Here is a 20,526-nt window from a genome sequence, read left to right as displayed (position 1 = left end):
TAAAATAGATGATTTAGCATTGGTCACAAAAAAGGATGTGCATCCTTACGAATATGGTGATTCGTGGTTAAAATTGAATGAAACAGAGTTATGGGCAAAGGAAAAATTGTACAGTTATTTAACCGATTCGCATATTACTGACAATGAATAAAACCAAGGTAAAATAGTCTGGGTAATAGTAACCGTAAAACATTAGGTGAATACAGCGATGTATATTTAAAATACGATGTGCTGTTGTTGACCGATGTTTTTGAGAATTTTAAAAAGTTATTCTTAGGGAATATCGTATTGATGCGGCGCATATATATCCGCACCAGGTTTTGCTTTTGACGCCATGCTGTATAAAACTAATATCGAATTGGAACTGTTTCCCAATGCTGACATGTATATGTTTATTGAATCCGGCATTAGAGGCAGAATTTCAACTTGTATTAAAAAACATGCGAAGCAAAAAATAATTATCCTGAAAACTATAATAACACGCCCCCAGTAAATATATAATTTACGTAAACGCCAATAACTTACACGGATTTAGTACGAGTCAGCCTTTACCGTATAAAAACTTTCAATGCATCGATAAACAACATTTTAATCAATTTTAGGTTCTATAATGAATCATGCCGACGACGGAGATACAGGCTAAATATTCTAAATTGATGTAACGTATCCGACAAGCTTGCACTATTATCATAACGATTTGCCATTTTTACTGGTGTCGGAAGTGCCGCGCGGTTCAAGGTGTAGAAAATTATTGATCACATTAGACGATAAAACAACTTATGGCTGTCACAATGTAGTTTTAAAACAAGCTACGGCGAACGGATTGATTGTAAACCAAGTGCACAATATATTATCGTTTAATGAGAAAACGTGGTTAAAGAACTATATAGATTTGAATACTGAAAACAGAAAAAGAGCCACAAACGAATTCGAAAAAATACTTTTTCAAACTGATGAAAAATTCTGTATTCGATAAAAGTATGGAAAACGTAACAAACATGAATTTTTTAAACCGTTGGTCGATAAAATCAAACTGAACCAAATATACGGTGCAATTAAATAAGCCGATTTATGTAGGATTAACCATATTTGATCATAGTAAAACTGTATTGTATGACTCTCATTATAATGTTACGAAGCTTAAATACCGAGATAAAATTAATGTATGTTATACGGATACGGATACCTTCATCTACGACATTGAAACTGATGATTTTTACACCGACATGAGATGCGATGATCTGTTTCAACATTTCGATACATAGATTATCCAAAAGATCACACGAATCATTGTACAAAAAATAAAAATAGTGTTGGGCAAATTTAGAGACGAGGTAAACGGCAATCAAATAATCGAATTTATTGGATTGAGATCAAAAATGTACACTTTTAAAACGGCAAACGATAAAATTACGAAAAAAGCAAAGGGTTTAAAAAAGAATATAGTGCAAAAAAGTAGTATTAAATTTGAAGATTGTTAACTCTATCTTGACGAATCGAATTTGGAATTTTACAAGACTGTGACGTTGTTTATATCGAATAGATACACGATAAACACTACAATTACAAATAAATTGGCATTGTTGAATTATGACGACAAAAGTGCGGCTGAAGATAACATCAATGCACTAGCTTGGGGACATTACATTATTACATTGGAAGTAAAGAGAGTTATGAAAAAAAATATTAGACTACCTTCATTTTATTGCGGTTTTCAATTTTTCTAATTAACACTAGGTTTTTTTAATATACGTTAGTTTCGTGTCGTTACAAACATTACAAGTAAGTTTCATGAAATTTTTCCACCATGACAATGACGAGACGGTGTTTTACATTTAAATTTATCACAAAAGCAATACATTTCTAATATGTACAATTTAAATATTACCTTTTAATAAATTATGACATGCAGCGATCTCAGTAGCGTTGTGCCCTGAAAAGTGAATTATTTATTGTTTTTTTAAATACTTCTCCAGCTTTGGGTTTGCTATTGTAAAATTCAATTAATGCATCTTTACCATTTAAAAACTTAATATCATCAAAGTTAATACTATCTATCGTTTCTTTTCTTCCATTAAATACAATACAAATATTATTCTGATTTTTTTCATCCAAATTTGTTTGTGTAAATGTATTTCTAAATCTCTTCGGTAAAAATACACTACCAAAATCTAAAATTAGTGCAATAGTCGCAGCACCAAATTTAGTGTCTATAAAATTTAACATTTTAATTTTATACACTGTATTAAGCTGAAATTCATTAGTTATTTACATCTATTTAAACCATTTACACGATTACAATTTCATCGATTTTGGACATCTTGTACACGTCTATATAAAACCTACAACATACCGCGGTTTTTCTATCTGCGATGATGTTTTTACATTCCATATTATAGACTTTCAGGAATGACAGGATATTCGTTAAGTTGCCAATTTTTAAACATCATACGCACTTCTTTATTTTTATCTCACAATTTAACCAATTCCAATTGATATTCAGGCGCGGTCTTTAAATACGGTATAACCCATACGATTTCTGTTAATTCTAGTTTAGATTTATGATCTGAAACTGTAGCACTTATCGTGTTCAAATCATTAGTAGCACGTCTCAACACTAATTCTTGTCTATTGTATTTTTTTTTTATAATCTTCAGCAAAACCCATCAAAATTGATAATGATATAAACAAAGTAAAATTGCCATCATTTTCCGTATAAATTTTATTTTCACCATTCATCCATCCAGCTCTTTCAGCCAATGAAAGTAAAGATTTTGTCGTTGAAATCGCATTACTCATAATCGTTATTACACCCACATTTCTAGTGCTGGCTACTTCTTGTCCGTTTATAAGATACTTAACCTCATTGAATAAAAATGCATCCGCAAAATTTACCAAATCTGAAGTTGATTTGCTTAACTCCACCAAAGATGAAATTGTAGATGAGCTTTATGGAAAGGAGTTATTGTATTTTGACGGTTGAAAACTCGACGAAGCGGAGAAGTCTTACCCTCCGCGTCGCACGTGCTAACTTTCAATAAACCTACATATCCGGAAAAAATAAAGGCAGGATTTCATAGGCTAAATATGCGTCCGTTCATCCCAACACCATTGCGGTGCTTTGGATGTCAAAGATTCGGACACACGGTAGCGAGATAAACGAGGAAACAGATTTAAACATGCGGCAGCCCGTTGCACCTGGATGATCCGTGCAGGGATCCGCCGATGTGTGTTAACTGTTATGGAAAACATACTTAAAAATCAAGAAATTATCCAAAATACAAGGAGGAAATTGCGATACAAGAGGTAAAGATCGTTCAGAAGGTTAGTTATTTTGAAGCAAGAAAAACCGAACGCCAAAGCCCACGTCTTATGCACAAGCGGCTGCTGCTCCTACAGTCACCTTCAAATCAAAGGATGTGGTAACAGAACTGGCGCTAGCCTTAGCAATCTTAGTGGGAAGAATCATTGATCAGAAACTGAAGAACCACACAACTAGGGACAGCAATCCAAAGGGTCATCTAAAATAAAAGCAGACCTGCCAGAACAAAGGTGTTCTACTCAACCGAAGAATGAGCCTTGTCTAATTCAAAGGCAAACAAAATTCAAACGAAAATGCAGAAGGAACCTGAAGCTAAAGTTCAGATTGGCAAACTCCCAACTCCCGGACCTGAGAAATTGGAAATACTGATTTTGGAAAAGGAAGATTTAGGAATAACAACAATGGAGCCTCCGAAATCACGAAGGCAATTAGCTGAGAGGACGAGGACTTTTGACGTCCAACATGTTCTAGCGGTGAGTGCATCCAGTTTGAACTGTGATATACTTCTCACCGCGCCGCAAGAGCTGGTGTCGTCTGATGCCGGTAGTAGGAGACCTCCGCGATTTCCACCGTTGGAACTGAAGGATAGATCTCAGAGGCCTCAGATACTGCAGAATTTGACATCTAGGCCTTCAGAAAGATGGAGAAGAGGAACAAAAAAGGATGACCTAAAGGAAAACCTAGGCGATAGGAATTAAGATGAAGCTGGCTTTATATGCCTTGACAAATTTTACCGAATGGATGAATATTTTAATTTTTTGCGTGACATTTTTGATTTTTTATGATTAATATGATAATTTTGATATGTATTTCTTGATGTTCTGTTATAAGTGTTCTGAGTAATATTAATTGCCAAGAGCTGTTTATATCCTTGTCATATTGAGTTTAATAGACTTTTCAATCACACAGAATTTTTCTTTTGACCAAATTTCGTAAGAAATGACTAGATGGATTTAAAATGACAAGGGCTTTTACACCCTTGTTATGGTGTGTTTTAATAGCCATTGACAAGTCTATCAATAGATGGCCTTTTTGACAAGGCTAGTCCTTGGCTTTGTCTCTTGAGTTAATTTTAGGGGAGGAAAGATATTTTTCTTTTTCTTTTTTTATTTTGATGTGGAAAGGGCTAATGACCGTAGCAGTCTGATGCCCCTAAAATATATATATATATATATATATATATATATATATATATATATATATATATATATATATATTATCTATGAGCAAAATTCAGCCGGTTTGGAATTTTTATGAAAATAAAAGCTTTGGGGAAATAGACGGTATGTACAGAACATACCTTCTTAAGAGTGTTAACACACAGACAAATTTTAAAACGATCCCAGTTTTACAGCTTCTGTACATATAGTTCATACGTTTAATACTTCATTAAACAGCATACTATTTTTATTAATATACTTGTTATAAGATGAGTATTTTTATATATTTCAGAGAACGTGAAGGTACAGTGGTCGTACGACGGGGATCCAACACACGAAGTCAGTACGCTGCGATCGAATCAGGTATGGTCCGATTTAAGAATTTCTTCTTTTCTCTTGAAGTCGAATTCTATAATTAATATTTTTGAGAAGTATGATATTGTTTTGTATTGTTCGTATTGTTTTTAAAAAGGTTTTTTAAAATTTAAATTTACTTTAATACTATATTTATCCAGTTATCGTTTTGTTCTAATTAATTTTGTGGATTGCTCCAGGTTACGGCCTCTTTCCTGTTTCTATGTAGTCGCGTTCTGGTGATTCTATTTGGTGATACTTATTTACCATTTAGATAAAATTTTCAATCGTCAGCCAAGCATGAAAACCAGAACAGATAAATTCATGTTGTTAGATCTCTCCATGTCTTTTTTTTCATTATTTTTGACGGTTTTTTTTATAGTGGAATGTTTGAATATCTTGATATTAAAACAATATCAAGAAACTCTAAAAAATCTGAAGAAACTTGCGCTGACTTACCGGTTTTTTCTCTAGCCTTCTAAAGTGATTAAGTAAATATTAGCAGTTTTTATTTATAATAAAGAAAGAATATGCATTATTTTTTACTATTCAAGAGAACGTATTCCTTTCAAGCTTGCATTTTTTGGGAAGTTACGCTTAAAATAGCTCATTGTTAAAGATTAAGGATATTAAATTAGAAACAATAATTTGAAGATATTTAATACATTCTACTCTCATTGTCTAATATTTTATATAATTTTCTCACTTTAGAATTTTTTTTTATCCTGCACCATAGTAAAAAAAGAAACGACATAGAGAGACTATTAAAAAGCGCGCGATAATAAGGTTCTCTGAAATTAGGAAATATGTATTATTTTTTTGCTGCTTCCTAATAGAAATAACAAAAGGAAAACAGAGAATCAACTTAAAGAAATACATAGTTACTGAGTTCGAGCTAAAATTCTAATGTATTATAAATATATTGCCCCAAATATTTCTACTGATTTGCTTGAATTCTTGGTTGGAAAAACGTTGAATGTCAAAATGATATTCGGCTATATCTTTGTTTAACAATAAAAAACTAAGCGATGGCGAAAAATATAAATTCTTTTAATTGATCAATATATGAGTAGAAATTTAATAAGTTAAAAAGAAAACTTCTGTACAACTAGTGCGGGAAAAAGTTACAATGAGGCTACCACTGAAACTTGCCCTAAAAAAAAGGAAATTATAGTCGAAATCGATCGATCTAGGGAAGAGTTAAGCTTGAAAATATATTTAAAAAAAAAAAAATTGGTTTGTGTGGAACTATATTTCGCACGAGATTTGAGTGCGACAACGTCTGACTGATCTGTTTATTGAACTACAAGCTGCAGAGCGTGCCTATGGCACGGTTCCGCAGCTAGGTCCTCCGAGCTCGGCTCGGCTCGGCTCAGGCGGAACGGGACAATTTTTCGTGCGTGCTGCCGGCGTTCATCGATTTATAAGACGTTGTCACGTCAAAAAGATCTATGGTGACCACACACTTTTCATTGTTCGGTTAAAAATTAGGTATAAAGACATAAATGAAAAAGAAAATCATATCGACTGACCTTCTTGTTAAAATTATAGTTACGTCTATGTTAAAATAATGGTTTTTTAATATAACAAATTTCAATTATTTTTATTCCTTGTTAATATATATTTATTGTTATTTCGTAAGCGGTTTCACTACACCGTAAGTTTCGTAAGCAGAAGTCACTACCCATTGTAAACATTAAGATAATCTTGTTTGTGACCTTCCTATCTATTTTAAATCACCACCTTTTGTTTTCATCAAATAATTATTGACACAATTACCAGAGTGCACTGCTATTCAATCAAAAATCTGTTGTATACAGCTGTTATTATGTTCATTGGACAGGTTCTGAGAGGATCTGGTGGTCTGGATTGGGTAGTGATTACGAATAAGAAAACAAACAAATAAAACAGCACATCAGCATTATTTGAAGTTTGTTTAATTTATAATTATACTAGAAACACAAGAAGAGAAGACTTAACTGAGAATAATTATTACATTCACAAAATAATAAAAAAACAGGAATTCAGACATATAATTTTAACTCGCAGTACGAAAACAAATAGCACGACGAGCCTTACCGAGCACAACATTTCACTAAAAAAATAATCTAATTCTTGCTTTTCCGACAATACAAAAACAGCCGTGAGCAGAAAGTAAAACATTAAATAAAGTCTTTAGAAAACTAAAATCTTGTAAAGAGTTTGACGCGACGATATATTGACAAAAAAAGAACAATTTACACAGAACCGAAGGTAACACACCCAACGCACACAGAGAGCAGATTGGCGACAGCTGGTAACGGCATTCGCACACAGGTCAGAATTGTAATAATAAACAACCTTGGGTTATGTTGTTTATAACACCATTCACTGATTTGTTGACAAACCCTAGTCCGTTTAATGTGAAATCGGCAAAACTGTGGTTTCTCGAACAACGTTATGTCTGCGACCTTGACCAAAAACTTAACAGGACATATTGATGCTAACTTGTTGTGAAGATGATTACTAATGAAGATATAGAATTTTTGCTTTAAAAACCTGGTACAAAGGTGGTTATAATTTAATAATAAATGAGTGGAATAATCATTTCAACACTGTTCCACCGACATGGAAGGCTGTCTACAATTTAGAAAAACATTTTGACAGAAATGCATCTGCAGCAGACTGCTCCAGGTCAGGTAGGCCACCATTAAGTGATGAAACTAAGCTTAAAGTTTTACAAGCGGTTATCCAAAGCCCTAAAATGTCTACTCGTAGCCTATCCCTCGAGCAGAATATTTCTAGAACTTCTGTTTGGAGAATTTTACATAAGGCTTTATTAAAACATATATACCTCGACATGGCCAATCGGAAGACGATCCTGATCGTAGGCTTGAATTTTGAGAGACAATGTTAAATGAGGTAAGACAAGGTGATAATGAGATGTTTTTTAAGATTACCTGGAATGATGAGGCGACTTTCAAATTAACAGGTCACGTCAACAGACCCAACTGTACGTATTGGTATTTAGAGAACCATAGAATTGTTCTTGAGAGGCGGCTAAATCAACCTGATGTTACCTGTAAATGTTGGCAGCCTATGCAATTCCAGGGCTACAAGTGAACTACGACAACTTCAATTTACTTTACTTTCAAATTTATGAAACTCTGCTCTTTTATGCAACAACTGGGTGAAACTACGTTGATGAATTATTTGGTGGGAAAGTTACTGGACGCGAGGGGCATTAGAAATGCTACCCAGATCTCTAGACCTAACTCCCGTGGAATTTTTCTTTTGGAGAGATGTTAAAGATAAAGTTTATGCTACAAAACCGCAAATAATTAAGGTCTTGAAAGATGCTATTCAAAACGCTTTTGAAGGAATAGATTCCAATACACGACTCCAAATAAGTATGCTTAAGCGTCCTAGGTCGTCTACAGAAATAATGTATCGACAAAGATGGAAAACAATTCGAGAAACAATGTAATAAATAATCATGTAGCTTCAATGGAGTGTTAGTTATAAATTAAATTTGTTTTTGTTTTGTATTCAAATAATGACCTTTGCTATGAGTAGTGACTTTTGGTCCACCCGGTGTATTATCTTTTCATCAGAGAATGATAAGTTACTAAACTTAAATTAATCTTAACAAACGTTTTACAAGCTTAGAAATTTAGGAAACAAAATCAAATTATTCTGAATACGTTAAAAAAAATAAACGCAAATTTAAACATTTATTAAAGATATTAGCGTTAAAAATTAATTATTTACTATGATAAAAATCGGTTACTGGATGCAGTAAAAAAGGTATGCTAAATGAAGAGACAAATTTTGATAACGATGATTTATCCTTAGAAATTGTACATTTAAATCATCTAAATTTAACCGTTTAATTATTTAAATAAAAAAAAAAAAATAATACTATATTTAAAAAATGTTAATACTTTTTAAAACATAGAAACAGTAAATAAAACTTCAGAATAGATAGACACTTCATGAACATGTTTTATATCAACGCTAGCAGAATAATCTATTATAATTAATTGTTAACTGTAAGTGACATAATTTTATATTTTAATGCGTTTAATTAAAAATTAAAATAAAATATTTTATTTATTTATTATTTTTTTTTAAGGAAAGCGCATATGCTATATTAAATTCTTTGACAACTTTGTTTTTTTTTACGAGTTTTAATTTAAATATTCTTATGTACCGTAAAGCATATAGATGATATGTTTTTTTTTTTGTAGTCTAACATGCAATTTTTATCAAATGAAAATAAGATGTATAATCATTTATTTGAATGATTATTTAATTAAAAAATTCTATAAAAAAAGCATTAGGAAGAGAAAAAATTACGTACATAAACATTACAAAGTTAATACAATTTTTAATAAAATAATAAAAAAGTAAATAACTCTGAAGAAATGTATTTATATAATTTAAATGAATATATTTTATTTAAACAAATATAAAACGAAAAAAATATAAAAAACATCAAATAATTTATTTTAATGGGAATAAGTTTTTCCATAAAATAACTAACATACTAAATAAAAGTAAGTCTATAAAAATAATTTTATAAGTATTAATAGATTTAAAATATAGACAAACAGTACCAAACTATATTATAAAATGATTTTATTTTAATAATTCTATGAGATGGTAGTTTGGGACCATCTTCAGTGACTGGTGTTGCTTTCTCATTCTGCCGTCATTTGATGTTAATGGTTGGGCTTTTTACGTATTTAGAATGTAGTTTTATTCGATTCGAAAACCGCATGTTCATTTAATACATCATCATTGTCGCGTATTTATTTCGTAACGATTAAGTGTGCATCCTTTTTTGCCTAGAATATTAAGATTGTTTTCAGTATTGGTGGATTTGCGATTTCTTTCTGCAAAACGGTTGGCAAATTGATTCTTTATGGCTATGGAGGTTTTCAAGTTTTCATTGTATCTTTGTTTGTTGCATCCCGTTTGAACAATGTTGAGCATTGATTCTCAAACATTTTCATTCACCGCCCACATTGAGAATCAAAAGGTTTTTAGCGCTCCCAAGATTTTTAAATTTACCAGCTTTTAAAAATAATAATAGCAATTTCTGTTTTTAAGATGTGCTCTTAAAAGCTGTGATTGCAATTATTGTTTTTAAAGTGGCATATTCTATTTCCGAGTTAAAACTTACATTTTAAATGAGGGCAATTAAAATGGATATTTAATCGTATTTGGAAGTATTTTTATTAAAATTGCTTTCAAAAAAATTACAATTGTATCTATATAGTTATATAACAACAATAGCGATAGCACATTCGATATAATTATACAATAATTAAAACAAAACTTTCAATTGAAAAATTACACGTACATTAATGTGAAGGATAAATCAGATGTGCTTCAACGAGTTTGGTAATATCAGGGTCGAATTAAATTAAAAACAGCCGTAAGTCGCCGCGTTCGGTAACACGCAGCCGATTTCTCTTTTTGGCTAGCGACGTTGCTACAGCACTAAATCCAGATTCAGACAAATACGACGATGGGAATGCTATCAGGAATCGTTGAACAATCGACCGCAATCCAGGGTACAGTTGCGGGATTGGCTCTTGCAGCCAAAGCTCTTGGTAGCCATACATAATTTTTCCCTTTCTTTTAATCGGCTATCGTCTTACTAGACCGCCTGAACGCCCCCAATTTTCTGTGGGCCTTCTACCGTCCCCCTGAAGGCCTGCAGCGCCCACACAAGGGGGCGTTATGGTCCACTTTGAGGACTACCTTTATAGGTAAAGAACTAGCCGTCGTCGGTGACGGATGCTACATGATTCTTTATTTTCGTTCGCCGTACCCGAAGTCCGATTTGACGTGGAAATACAAACGGATGGTCGCGTGGTTGGAGTGAAATTTTCACAAAATCAACTGGAATTAAGGTGAGGCTGTACACACCGATAATATGAAGGCGTTTTGTTCGCAGTTTTCTGCAATAAACAGCAAAGGACTGGAGAAAGCGAAATTTCTACGTCAATTTCATAACGATGTTAATCTGATATCGGAGGACGCATCAAAGCCGAATTTAAATTACATGGTAAATTGTCCGTATCACAACCTCGTAGTGAGTGGGAAATGTGCGTTGCAAACCAGTTGTTTCTACATGGAATGGTTGAAATTCTGTAAACCTTCGTTGGATCTGATGAGAGAAGCCGATCGTTTGGGTTCGTTTGAAAACACAAACGCAGAAAATAAAGAAGAATTGGCCAAAAACGGTTATTACCATTCTTTTTATGATTTTTGCGTGAAATGTCGGTATAACGAAAAAATCAACTCACCCCTCACCAACCACCACTCGACGGGTGGTCATAACTGCATCAAGGAAAACGTTCCGTTTTCGGTCGAGTCTATTGTTCCGCGAAGGAACAATACTGTAGAGCTTACAGTACGTAACAAGGTGCCGTTGGATACACATCTTTGGTTAGAGGTCTCACTTAAATTTGTAGTCGTCAATCTTGGCTTAATGCCTGGAATATTATTTATGCTTGCATTACAACGAATATAAACATTTGCAAGAAGGAGTTGCATAAGAAAACACATTAAAGAAATTTAAAAAAATTATTAAAAAAAATTTTCAGTGTTTTATAGTAGGCCTCTCCGGGAGAGATTCCTGTCATGTAAAAAAAATCTCAAAGCGCCGCGGTTGCTACCTTCAGGAAGGTGTGGAAATGCGACCATCAAAAACTATGTAATTATTTGTTCTTATACGCATGCACAGGTATGATTAAATTTACAATTTAAAACTGTTGAAACATTTACTGATTCATTAGACTTGAGGACATGTTATTCCAACCTCGTTTGTATTGTGATTGAATGTTGTGATAGTTTAACGATGGATCTAGATATAACTGCATAGCTGTGGACGGTTAGATATTTTCTACGTCATCGTGTAAGGTCGTTGCTACATTTAATGAAACTTACATCCGAAGCGTTTCCGCACGCTTTTAGTATAAACGTGGACGTCAACCGTTTTAATACGGTTAGGGTGGTTTTCAATTACGACGCCACCTACGCTGAACGTCACAGCGGATTACAAGAATATATAGATAGTTTAATAATTGATACTGTAGACGTGGTACAGCCATTCCAGCCACGGTGTAATCCGTTAGTTGTGGAAATAGCATAAGTAATTACCGGTTAAATAAACTGTGGATAATTTACATTTCCTTTTTTTACCTTTAAATTTACATTGAATTAATTAACCTTTATATTAAATCACAATAATTTCATACTTTAGTTAAATACACATTTTAATTATATGTTAACATACTGTCTAGCACAAACAGATATAAAATTCGTAATGTTGTTTATTTAATATTTTAAAGGAAAGTGAAGTCATAAGTTATTAATTGCTTAATAATACTTAAGCTCAGCTGGTTCATTATTAAAAAATAAGAAATATGAAAATGACAGCATATGATTATATTTACCAAGAGTACACATGAATCTGAACAGACAGTTTGTGCGAACATTATATTCATTATAGTGGTGGCAACAGCGGTAGATTGATAAACTCGTATAGACGAATCGTGCAATGATAATTGTGGTGGCGGTAAACAGATTAAAAGCTTTTATTTATTTGGTAAAAGAGTTGAATTCGACTGCAACGAATGCCGTCATATGCAAATATTGCTTTATGATGTTAATCATCCACTCTACTAGTCGGTATTCGGGTCATCATGCAGTCGATGGTAAGAAATTCAACTATTTTGTACGCGGGTTACCCGAATACTTGTGCGCATGCAAACTAATTATTGAAAACGTGAGGAAACTTAGAGCGATGGTTAGTGACAACAAATTTGTATTGCTCTGGGATAACCCATACGCTTGTACGGTTATCGGTGAAAACAAACTTGATGAACTGTTTTGTAAAACTACAGAATGGTGGTGGGGGAAAGTCGGAGAATATAAATATCCATACTGACCTTAGAGTGCTGCGCGCAACAGTTATATCCGCTAAAAACGATACCAGCGTTGCTCCCTAACGGGGACTATCATGTGCGTACAGAGCGGCTGCGGAACTATCGGCGCTTCCGTAATGAGTATGTTCATACAATGAAGGAAGTCAAACTCAAGTTTTGGCAAGACTCCATGCGCGATTGCACCACAACCCCTGGCAGCTCGCAAAGTAATGTTACCGGCCAAAGCCATTGCACGTGCTGTCCAGTGTTCGATGCGGGTTTGGTGGTCGTGACCACACTTTAACATCTGTGGAGATTTACCAAACATTCCTGGAAACTATGTTTCCAGATGCTGCGGAGGGCGAAGCAGACGTCTGCATCAAGGCGGGTGAGACACCGTTCCCTGGCATGCGGGCTGTGGATCCCTAGATGTAGACCGTGTGGTTTCTCGAATGGCACTGAGAAAGTCACCGGGGATTGACCAATTTGATCCGGATATTTTCAATGATCTCCTGTCTGTCATAAGAGATCAGCTTGGCAGGCTGTTCTCGTGGTGAATAATCTGGGGTTGCTTTCCGACTTGTTGGAAGGTGGCTTTGGTGAGGGTGCTAATAAAATCAGGAAATGATCCGGGTGAGGTCAGCAGTTATCGACCAATCAGTCTTTTGCCGGCAATCGGCAAGTTGCTTGAAAGGCTGGTTGTGGAACGGCTCTGGGAAAGCATCGATATAAACTCGCTACTAAATCGAGCCCAGTATGACTTCATGAAAGGGGTTGGCTTCGAGGATTGGATCTCAAATCCTCTTGCCGAGGTGGAAGACGCCGACTGTAAATATGTTTTGGCAATTTTTATTGACATAGAGGCAACGTTTCCTTTCTTGTGTTGGAGTTCTATTCTCAATGAGTTGGAACATCGCAATGTTCCCGTAGCCCCGCAGGCCGTAGTACGTGACTACTTCTCGGGTCGCACGGCTCTGTTTAAGGATGCGCACCTTGTTGTGGAAATGTCCGTCAGCAGGAGAACCTGCAGTTCTCCGTTCTCGGTCCCTTACTGTGAAACATGGTCTTTGACGGATTTCTGGGATTGACATTCCCAAAATGGGTCACGACCAAGGCTTTTGCCGACGACCGTCTGCTATTAGATCATGGTAACTCACGACGGCAGATAAAAGATCGAGCGCAGGCGGCTTTTTCAAATGCAGAAGGCTGGATGGACATGTAACATTGAAAGATTTCTGTGCCCAAGACTAAGTACATGCTTCTCAAGGGTGCAGAAATTATCGTACAGTCGCAACCCCCACATTAAGTATGAAGGCTGTATAATCAGTCGAGTTAGAATTTATATATACCTAGGTGTTTTGTTTGATGAGACGTTGCTGTTTAGCAAACTTGATAAGCAAGTAGCGGCGGACGCCGTGTCAGTGATACACAAACTTAGGAGGATTGCTCGGAAAGACTATGGGTTGTCGTGCCGTCAAATGTACATGGTGTACCGAGGTGTCTTTGAAAACATGACCTTACGGAGCTCTCGTTTGGGCGCAGAGGTTTGATATGAATAGAGAACAATTTCAAAATTTAACGAGTACCCAGTACAGAGCTTCGATTTTATGCACTGGTGTATTTAAATCAACCTCCTACGAGGTTGTCACCGTATTTAGAAAGCTCTCCCAATCGATTTAGTGGTGTAAGTTTGGTTGGCCATGTGGAAGAGGCAGGGAGCCTGAGATATTTGGGATGCGGTTTTGAGCCGGGCCTGTACAGAAGCGGAACGGTGATCTCAATGGACCGATTCTAAATTTCATTCAATTGCCCATCTCCCATCTAGTGGTTTTTTCTGAGGATGATACCGTTTTCACTTTCTTTGGCTCACTTTCATCCGCTCTTACCCAATGTTTGGTTTCTAGCGTGTAATGATGAATCCATATTTCATCTACTGTACTAAAACGTCGAAAAGACTTAGCGGCCTCGTGCTTAAATAAGTCTAAATGGGATAAGTGTTCAATCGAATGCGTTTTTCATCAACTATTAACAAACGCGGCTCCCATCGAGCGGAAAGCTTTTTTTGTATCCAAAACATTCTGTAAAATGTACACAATAAAGCATCGTATAGTCTACCGAGATGTTTGTTACAAGCTGGTGTATTTTTAGTCAGCGATTATTTAGTACGGCATTGTGGATTTTATTGAAGAGATTTCGGTGGTGGTAGCGGTTTTTTTGCGTTCATCATATCTTTAATAGATGTACAACAACGTTAAAATTCAGCAGCCCACTTTTTTAACATTGAAAACGAAAGGAAATAAACCTTTAAAGTGGAAAATAACTCATTCTTGTTGTCCGTTGACATAACAGTATGAGCTTCAATTTTATCCATTTTTCAGAAGATTTCAAAACTTGATTGCTTTACTCGATCGCCATTAACGAGCAACTAAATGCACGCGTAAGAAGCTTCAGGCTTAGATTCAGTGGCTATTTTTCTCCAAGTGACATATACTGCACGACCAGTGAATATTTTCTTGTGCCTTAATTCTTTTCAGTGACATGTTAGTTGTATAAATATTATGGTGTTAATTACATTTATATTAATTTAATTTCTACATAGATTAGTTATCTAGAATTACTGATTATTATTTCAATGTAGGAATTTCATTGAAATCGTCTAAGATTCTTATTATTTATTCAAGTTACCGCAGAACATATATTTTTTTTTTTGTCTTCAGTCATTTGACTGGTTTGATGCAGCTCTCCAAGATTCCCTATCTAGTGCTAGTCGTTTCATTTCAGTATTCCCTCTACATCCTACATCCCTAACAATTTGATTTACATATTCAAAACGTGGCCTGCCTACACAATTTTATCCTCCTACCTGTCCTTCCAATCTTAAAGCGACTATTCCAGGATGCCTTAGTATGTGGCCTATAAGTCTGTCTCTTCTTTTAACTATATTTTCCTAAATGCTTCTTTCTTCATCTATTTGCCGCAATACCTCTTCATTTGTCACTTTATCCACCCATCTGATTTTTAACATTCTACAATAGCACCGCATTTCAAAAGCTTCTAATCTTTTCTTCTCAGATACTCCGGTTGTCCAAGTTTCACTTCCATGTAAAGCGACACTCCAAACATATACTTTCAAAAATCTTTTCGTGACATTTAAATTAATTTTTGATGTAAATAAATTATATTTCTTACTGAAGCTCGTTTAGCTTGTGCTATTCGGCATTTTATATCGCTCCTGCTTCGTCCATCTTTAGTAATTCTACTTCCCAAATAACAAAATTCTTCTACCTCCATAATTTTTTCTCCTCCTATTTTCACATTCAGTGGTCCATCTTTGTTATTTCTACTACATTTCATTACTTTTGTTTTGTTCTTGTTTATTTTCATGCGATAGTTCTTGCGTAGGACTTCATCTATGCCGTTCATTGTTTCTTCTAAATCCTTTTTACTCTCGGCTAGAATTACTATATCATCAGCAAATCGTAGCATCTTTATCTTTTCACCTTGTACTGTTACTCCGAATCTAAACTGTTCGTTAACATCATTAACAGCTAGTTCCATGTAAAGATTAAAAAGTAACGGAGATAGGGAACATCCTTGTCGGACTCCCTTTCTTATTACGGCTTCTGTCTTAGGTTCTTCAATTGTTACTGTTGCTGTTTGGTTCCTGTACATGTTAGCAATTGTTCTTCTATCTCTGTATTTGAACCCTAATTTTTTTAAAATGCTGAAAATTTTATTCCAGTCTACGTCATCGAATGCCTTTTCTAGGTCTATAAACGCCAAGTATGTTGGTTTGTTTTTCTTTAATCTTCCTTCTACTATTAATCTGAGGCCTAAAATTGCTTCCCTTGTCCCTATACTTTTCCTGAAACCAAATTGGTCTTCTCCTAACACTTTTTCCACTCTCTTCTCAATTCTGTATAGAATTCTAGTTAAGATTTTTGATGTATGACTAGTTAAACTAATTGTTCTGTATTCTTCACATTTATCTGCCCCTGCTTTCTTTGGTATCATGACTATAACACTTTTTTTGAAGTCTGACGGAAATTCCCCTTTTTCATAAATATTACACACCAGTTTGTATAATCTATCAATCGCTTCCTCACCTGCACTGCGCAGTAATTCTGCAGGTATTCCGTCTATTGCAGGAGCCTTTCTGCAATTTAAATCTTTTAATACTCTCTTAAATTCATATCTCAGTATTGTTTCTCTCATTTCATCCTCCTCAACTTCCTCTTCTTCCTCTATAACACCATTTTCTAATTCATTTCCTCCGTATAACTCTTTAATATATTCCACCCATCTATCGACTTTGCCTTTCGTATTATATATTCGTGTACCATCTTTGTTTAACACATTATTAGATTTTAATTTATGTACCCCTTAACTTATAACATAACTATTAACTTAACTTTATAGTTTCCTTAACTTTCCTGTATGCTCCGTCTATTTTACCAATGTTCTCTTTCCACTCTCTTTCCAATGTGCTCTTTCCACTTCTGAACACTTTTCTTTAATCCACTCTTCTTTCGCCGGTTTGCACTTTCTGTTTATAGTATTCCTTAATTGCTGATAGTTCCTTTTACTTTCTTCATCACTAGCATTCGTATATTTTCTACGTTCATCCATCAGCTGCAATATATCGTCTGAAACCCAAGGTTTTCTACCAGTTCTCTTTATTCCGCCTAAGTTTGCTTCTGCTGATTTAAGAATTTCCTTTTTAACATTCTCTCATTCTTCTTCTACATTTTCTACCTTATCTTTTTTACTCAGACCTCTTGCGATGTCCTCCTCAAAAATCTTCTTTACTTCCTCTTCCTCAAGCTTCTCTAAATTCCACCGATTCATCTGACACCTTTTCTTCAGGTTTTTAAACCCCAATCTACATTTCATTATCACCAAATTATGGTCGCTATCAATGTCTGCTCCAGGGTAAGTTTTGCAGTCGACGAGTTGATTTCTAAATCTTTGCTTAACCATGATATAATCTATCTGATACCTTGCAGTATCGCCTGGCTTTTTCCAAGTGTATATTCTTCTATTATGATTTTTAAATTGGGTGTTGGCAATTACTAAATTATACTCCGTGCAAAACTCTGTAAGTCGGTCCCCTCTTTCATTCCTTTTGCCCAGCCCGTATTCACCCACTATATTTCCTTCCTTGCCTTTTCCAATCCTTGAATTCCAATCTCCAACTATTATTAAATTTTCATCTCCTTTTACGTGTTTAATTGCTTCATCAATCTCTTCGTATACACACTCTACCTCATCATCATCATGGGCGCTTGTAGGCATATAGACGTTAACAATCGTTGTTAGGTTTTGATTTTATCCTTATTACAATGATTCTATCGCTATGCGTTTTGAAATACTCTACTCTCTTCCCTATCTTCTTGTTCATTATGAAACCTAGAACATATATACGAACTAATAAATTTAGTGCAAAAAGGGAAAAATTAAGACGTCGATTTAAACTATTTTTTTTTACATTTAAAGATCTGTAATCTCTCCTCGAATATTTTTAATCTATATTTAGAAGTAGGTAGATATCAACTTTTTACCATATTGCAATCGTTTTGTACATGCTAATACATATTACATGTACATACGCGCTCGTACTCATGTACAAAATCTATATGTTTAACAGACATTGGATAGTTTTCCGTAAGAATTTTCAAGACAACAGTAATTTTCATGTAGAACGTTAACAAGATTAGTGGCTCATTTATTAGTGTGAGGAAGTAATGGTTACTTACTTTTAGCGCAAAGAAAATGCTCTTACTTTCAGAATAAGTTTACATTACTTTGAACATTTACTGGGTCTTCTAAACCTTCTAAAATATAGTAAACTTTAAACCTATCCGAGAGAGTCTTGAGTGCACTTATCAGTGCGTTTAACGTCGTCAACCACAATATGCAAATGGTTTGGAGATTACAGTATTTTCAGGAGTTTTGTTGGAATATTAGAAGAATTCTGCTAATTTTAGATAAGTGAACTAGGGAAATTTTAATTTCTTTTATTAAAAAACCTTTGGCATTTATAGTCGGACGAATTTAAGTTTTGATAAATTTCAGTCAAAAATTATTTTGACTTATGAATTCATGGAAGCCAATGTATTGGCCAATATAATTTACCCATCAAAATAATTCATTAATCAGACCGATCAACATTAGACCAATCATATCAGCGACTATCATTTGATCGTATCATTAGATGAGATTAGATGAGCTTTAACTTTTTTTTACCAATCAATAATTGGAAAATATATTATTTACCAATTTTCATTTAAAAATGTTAATACATTTTATTTTGACCGATTGCATCTATATAGAATATAAAACGTCCCAATAGAATATCTATTTATTTAAATTTTTTTTACTTATTACATTTTTTAAATATTACAAAATCAGCAATCATTGTTCAGTATGCCATGTATACCAGGCTGATGTATCATTTTTACCTACCAGAAAATTAGAAATTTAAAATAATTATAGTTACACCAAACTCATAATATTTTCTTAATTACTAATTATTTATAGATTCTTTCTTTTAAATTATTGGTTACAAAACCTACTTATTGTAAGTGAACGGTAGGTAATTATAATCATGAAGGGCACGCATTTATATCCTAGCGTTTGTTTTAAAATGCATTACTATTAAATTATGGCAATAACTCAACCGTTATCGATTAACGTATGCTAATATAAATGAAACTACGTATACCCCGGCATATACAGAGCGTTTCATGATGTTCTTCGGAGTTTCGAAAATTCATTAACAAAAAACTATTTCACTCATAAGAATAAAACAAGTACTGTATGAAAGAGTACTTCAAATACTTTTTTCCACATATACTAGGCAGTTAGTAAACCATTTGCTCGCTAGGCGTCGACAGTAGGGAAAATGGCTGCCACGTGAAGCGAGAAGTCGTTTTGTGTGCTTGAATTTCACTTGTCAAAGTCAGTAATTTTTGTGCAACGTGCGTTTCGGTTGAAATTTCATAAGGAACCACCAAGTGACAATTAAATTCATGCATAGTATAAACAATTCAGTGAAACGGGTTGCTTGTGCAAGCGAAAATCAACCGGTCGTCCATCAACCTCAGAAGTCAATGTCGAACGTGTGCGTGCAAGTTTCATTCGCAGCCCGTCAAAATCGACTGCGGCTGCAGGCAGAGAATTAGGAATTCCGAAAACAACAGTGTGGAGAGTTCTCCGTAAACGTTTATTATGCAAACCGTACCGTCTTCAATTAATCCAGCGTCTTTCTGATGGAGACAAAACACGTAGGCTCGATTTTTGTTTACATTTACAGGAAAAGATGTTGTTAGATGAAGGTTTTGTAAACAAGATAATTTTCAGCGATGAAGCTACTTTCCATATTAGCGGCAAAGTAAACCGTCACAACGTGCGAGTTTGGGGAACTGAAAACCCACACGCTTATGTGGAACACATTCTGGATTCTCCGAAAGTAAAATTTTTTATGCGATCTCTCGTGAGGCAGTGTATGGGCCGTTCTTTTTTATGGAAACGACAGTAACCGGCATGATATACCTGGATATGTTACAATTATGGCTTATGCCTCGGCTACTCAAAGACTTCATTTTCCAGCAACATGGTTGTCCTGCCCATTTTCATAAAGAGGTTCGACAGTACCTTAACACAACATTACCTCGGCGCTGGATAGAACGTGCGTCCGAAGAAGACACATTATGCTGTGGCCACCAAGATCACCAGACCTCACGCCATGTGATTTCTTTCTCTGGGG

The 20,526-nt window shown here is 34.7% G+C and overlaps 1 protein-coding gene across 5 annotated transcripts in view; it reads left to right on the top strand.

The window, feature by feature from the left end:
- The window catches only part of LOC142323095 (uncharacterized), a 352,611-nt gene that overhangs the window by 145,471 nt on the left and 186,614 nt on the right, over window positions 1–20,526 (top strand). For all 5 annotated transcript variants that reach the window (XM_075362275.1, XM_075362276.1, XM_075362273.1 and 2 more), the window contains one exon: window positions 4,775–4,845. In XM_075362275.1, the coding sequence (XP_075218390.1) occupies window positions 4,775–4,845 (71 nt within the window). The remainder of the gene's footprint in view (window positions 1–4,774; window positions 4,846–20,526) is intronic.

The sequence above is a fragment of the Lycorma delicatula genome, chromosome 4 (assembly GCF_047948215.1).
Source record: "Lycorma delicatula isolate Av1 chromosome 4, ASM4794821v1, whole genome shotgun sequence".
NCBI classification, from domain to species: Eukaryota; Metazoa; Arthropoda; class Insecta; order Hemiptera; family Fulgoridae; genus Lycorma; species Lycorma delicatula.
This window is presented reverse-complemented; position numbering and strand designations above follow the sequence as displayed.